Below are 4,391 nucleotides of genomic sequence, written 5' to 3'. Positions count from 1 at the left end.
AGTGCTGGGATTAAAGGCGTGCGCCACCACCGCCCGGCCCCAGTATTCATTTTTAAACTGTATCTTGTATCCCAGTTTAGCTTCAAACCCAAGGATGACCTTGTATTCCTGACCCTCCAGCCTGTACCTCTGGGGTGCACAGCCTATTCCTGTAAAAAAAATTATTTATTTATCATGAATACAGTGTTCTGCCTGCATGTATGCCTGCAGGCCAGAAGAGGGCGTCAGATATCAGTACAGATGGTTGTGAGCCGCCATGTATGTGTGCTATGAATTGAACTCAGGACTTCTGGAAGAGCAGCCAAAGTGCTCTTAACCTCTGAGTCCTTGTTTTATTTAAGCACATATTTCAAAATGAAGCTTAAAAAAACCCTTAAGCCAGATGTGGCATATACTTATCATAGGAGGATCGGAGTTTGAAGCAAGCCTGAGTTTAAAAAGTGAGCATCCTGTTGGTTTATCCTGTAGCACAAGCCTGCTATTCTAGTTGCTTAAGAAGTTGAGGCAGGGCTGGGCAGTGGTGGCACACCGCATGCCTTTAATCCCAGCACTCGGGAGGCAGAGGCAGGCTGATCTCTGTGAGTTTGGGGCCAGCCTGGTCTACAAGAGCTAGTTTCAGGACAGGACAGGCTCCAAAGCTACAGAGAAACCCTGTCTCAAAAAAAAAAAAAAATGAAGTCAAGGTTACCTTGAGGAAATTAGTGAGATTCTGTATCAAAATAAATCACATTAAAAGTACCAGCAATGTATAGTTTAAGGATAGAGCTCCTGCTTAGAATCCCTCGGTGAGCGGCTGGGGGTGTGGCTTAGTGGTAGAGTGCTTGTATATGAGAAGCCCGAAGTTCAGTTTCCATTTCGCAACCTCTACCCCTACACAGGCAAAAAAACACAGAAAGAGGAGAGATGCCAAAACAAACAGATCAGAATGTTCATTTTATTTTTTATGATACATTTAAAATAAAAAGACCCTGGGTAGTGGTGGCACAGGCCTTTTATCCCAGCACCCAGGGAGATAGAGGCAGGTGGATCTCTGTGAGTTTGAAGCCAGCCTGATCTACAGAGTGAGTTTCAGGACAGCCAGAGATTCACAGAGAAACCCTGTCTCAAAAAAAAAAATTAAAAATTAAAAAAAAAGACATTCTCTACCCACTGTTGGGCACCGCAGTGATGTCATGCTTCATGCATATGGCCAGACTCATTCAGCTCCAGACACCGTGTGCACTTTCGTTTTTTTCTGGGGGGGTGGAATAGATCAATTCCATTCATTAAAACTCTTGCCACCGTATCACAGCGCTACACAACTCTGCTATGGAGAATAACTTTTTTGTTTTGTATTTTTGAGACAGGGCTTTTCTGCATAGCCCTGTCAGTCCTGGAAGTTTCTGTAGACCAGGCTGACCTCGGACTCACACAGAGGTCTGCTTGCCTCTGCCTCCGAATTGTTGCGATTAAAGGCGTGCGCCACCGCCACGCAGTGGCAAGGATAACACTCGCTCTGTCTTTGCAGCCTCCATCAGCTGTGTGCTGTGTTCTTCCCGCTTCGGAATGGCCTGCTCCGTGCACCTGGTCCTCCTTGTCGCCATCTTGCTGAGCCTGGCAGGGACACCCGAGACTGTGCCTGTTCGCAGGGTAACTAACACCTCCCTTCTGAGGAGAGGTTTTACATTGTTTTTTTTTTTTTCTGGTTTGATTTAGGGGGTTTTTAGGGGACAAGCTAATGTCATAAACCTGAGAAGAAAGACAGGGGTGACCTCATCAACTTGGCCCTGGGAGGGGAGTGGAGGACAGGTGAAAAATAGATGGTTGGGATTGAGTTTCTTCAGCCCAGTGTGATGGCGCCTGCCAGTCATCCCAGCGCTCGGGAAGCCGAGGCAGAAGGGTTGTGATAGATGGTTGGGATTGAGTTTCTTCAGCCCAGTGTGATGGCGCCTGCCAGTCATCCCAGCGCTCGGGAAGCCGAGGCAGAAGGGTTGTGATAGATGGTTGGGATTGAGTTTCTTCAGCCCAGTGTGATGGCGCCTGCCAGTCATCCCAGCGCTCGGGAAGCCGAGGCAGAAGGGTTGTGAATTCAAGGCCAGTGGAAACATAGTGAGATTATAATCAAAAATAAAGAGATAAGAAAAGAGAGGGGCTGGAGACATGGCTCAGCGGGTAAGAGCACTGACTGTTCTTCCAGAGGACCCAGGTTCAATTCCCAGCACCCATATGGCAGCTCACAACTGTCTGTGACTCCAGTTCTAAAGGATCAGGCACCCTCACACAGACATATGTGCAGTCAAAACACCAACGTAATATAATAAATAAATATTTTAAAAAAGAGAAAGAGAGAAAAGGGTGATGAGTGTAGCTCGGTTGGTGGTGTGCCTGTCTGCGAGGGAGAAGCTCTAGGTCCCATCCCCAAGGGCATGGTGGTGTGTGCCTGTAATCCCAGCACTCAGGACGCAGAAGCAGGAGGGTCAGACATTGGAGAGTAACTTGAGCTAGTCCTGTTTCTTACAGTCTGTCTGTCCGTCTGTTGTGGGGGTTGTACATTATGCAATGGGAGTGTGGAGGTCATAAGATAACCTGCAGGAGTAACATCTGTTCTTCCATGTCCTGCTTGACTACGTCATGCTTTCACCAAAGCATCTTTATCCACTGAGCTACTTTACCCGGGCCCTCCACTTGCTAGGTTATAGGAGATCCTAACTGCACAGGGCTGAACTAGGGACTAAGCAGAGCTGTGTCATTGGCTAGTATCAAGGCGATATTATGATCTGCATCACCCTAGACTTCTGGGATCTTGCCACTTTCTTATCTTGGTCCGCTTTTCTTCATCTCTTCCAGGGACGAGGAGGATGGACCCTCAATAGTGCTGGTTATCTCCTGGGTCCTGGTAAACGCTTTTTCTCCATATTCTGACCTTCACTTATGCCTACCTGATGCCAGTCGTGTTGTGAACCCGACAAAGATGCTGAATCAGTTGCTTTTACATCACTATGACCAAAATGCCTGATAGTCAAGGGTGGAAGGATTCATTGTGACTCATGGTTTCAGAAGGGTTCGCTCCATCACGGTAGGCAAGGCTTGGCAGGTCAGTGTGCATCACAGAAGAGAGAGGGTGTGGAAGAATTCAGGGATCACTGTGTAGCCAGGACTATAGGTCAGACTACAACCTTCAAAGGCCTGCCCTTAGTGACCCATTTCCTTTGGTTAGACCCCACCTACGAAAGGTTCCACAACCTTCTAGAAATTCTAGGGGAATGAACAAGTGTTCAAAACCTGAGCCTGATGTGGGACACCCCTCTGTATGCTGTGAATGCATTTTATTACCATTGATTAATAAAGAAGTTGATTTGGCCAGAAGCCATGCTGAATAGAGTTGGGTGTGTGGGGGAAATCCAAGCAGAAACACAGGGAGAAAGAAGATGGAGTCAGGGAGATGCCAACAGCTGCCGAGGAAGCAAGATGTGAGGTAACAAGCCATGAGCCTCATGGTAAATACAGAACGATAGAATTGGGTTAATTTAAGTTGTAAGAGCTAGTTAATAATAAGCCTGAACTGATAGGCCAAACAGTTTGTAATTAATATTAACTCTCAGAGTGGTTATTCAGGAACTGCTAGGTGGGAGAGAAACCTCCATTTACATGAGCCTGTAGGGGGTGGTTCAGATTCAAGCTATTCCCTCTGTAGTCCAGGCAGAAGGCTGCAGGCAGGGCCTGCCGTGATATTCAGGGTTAGTCTCCCTGGGTCTCCATTTCTGGCTCTGAGACAGGGAGGACAATGGTGGTCCCCACATTGGGGAGAGGGTTATGAGGTTTAAGTAAGTTGTCTACATAGCTCAGTTGGTAGAGCTCCTGCCTAGCTCACTGAAAACCTTGGGTTCGATGCCAGAACTGTATATAACATTAGGTGTGGGATCACAGCCCTCTGATCTTAGCACTTGAGAGGTACAGACAGGTGGATCAGGAATTCAAGGACATCATGAGCTACTTTGGGAATTTGAGACCAGGGGTACCTGAGACCCTGTCTCAAAACAAATAATATAAAAAAATGTTCATCAAAATGGCTCAGTGTGTAAAGGTACTTTTTGCCTGATGGTGCAAACCAGATACCCTGAGTTTGAGATAAAACCCACATAAAGGGAGAGGGGAAAGGTTGACAAGATGGCTTTGTGGTATTTGCCTCCAAGCCTGATGACCTGAGCTCCCAGTAGCCACATGGTAGAAGGAGGGAACCAGTTCTTACAGGGTGTACTCTGCTCTCCACAGGGGTGAGGTGGCCTGGGTGAGCCTAGGCTCAGGGGTGAGGTGGCCTGGATGAGCCTAGGCTCAGGGGTGAGGTGGCCTGGGTGAGCCTATGCACAGGGGTGAGGTGGCCTGGGTGAGCCTATGCACAGGGGTGAGGTGGC

The 4,391-nt window shown here is 47.8% G+C and overlaps 1 protein-coding gene across 1 annotated transcript in view; it reads left to right on the top strand.

Moving 5' to 3' along the window:
* Positions 1–1,511: 1,511 nt before the first annotated feature.
* Positions 1,512–4,391, top strand: part of Galp (galanin like peptide) — a 10,010-nt gene continuing 7,130 nt past the window's right edge. Inside the window, exons 1-2 of the mRNA XM_005369287.2 lie at positions 1,512–1,629; positions 2,827–2,875. Of these exons, the coding sequence (XP_005369344.1) occupies positions 1,546–1,629; positions 2,827–2,875 (133 nt within the window). The 5' untranslated portion in view covers positions 1,512–1,545. The remainder of the gene's footprint in view (positions 1,630–2,826; positions 2,876–4,391) is intronic.

The sequence above is a fragment of the Microtus ochrogaster genome, unplaced genomic scaffold (genome assembly GCF_000317375.1).
Source record: "Microtus ochrogaster isolate Prairie Vole_2 unplaced genomic scaffold, MicOch1.0 UNK47, whole genome shotgun sequence".
Taxonomy (NCBI): Eukaryota; Metazoa; Chordata; class Mammalia; order Rodentia; family Cricetidae; genus Microtus; species Microtus ochrogaster.
The sequence above is the reverse complement of the archived record's forward strand: the minus strand, read 5'-3'. Positions and strand labels throughout refer to the sequence as shown.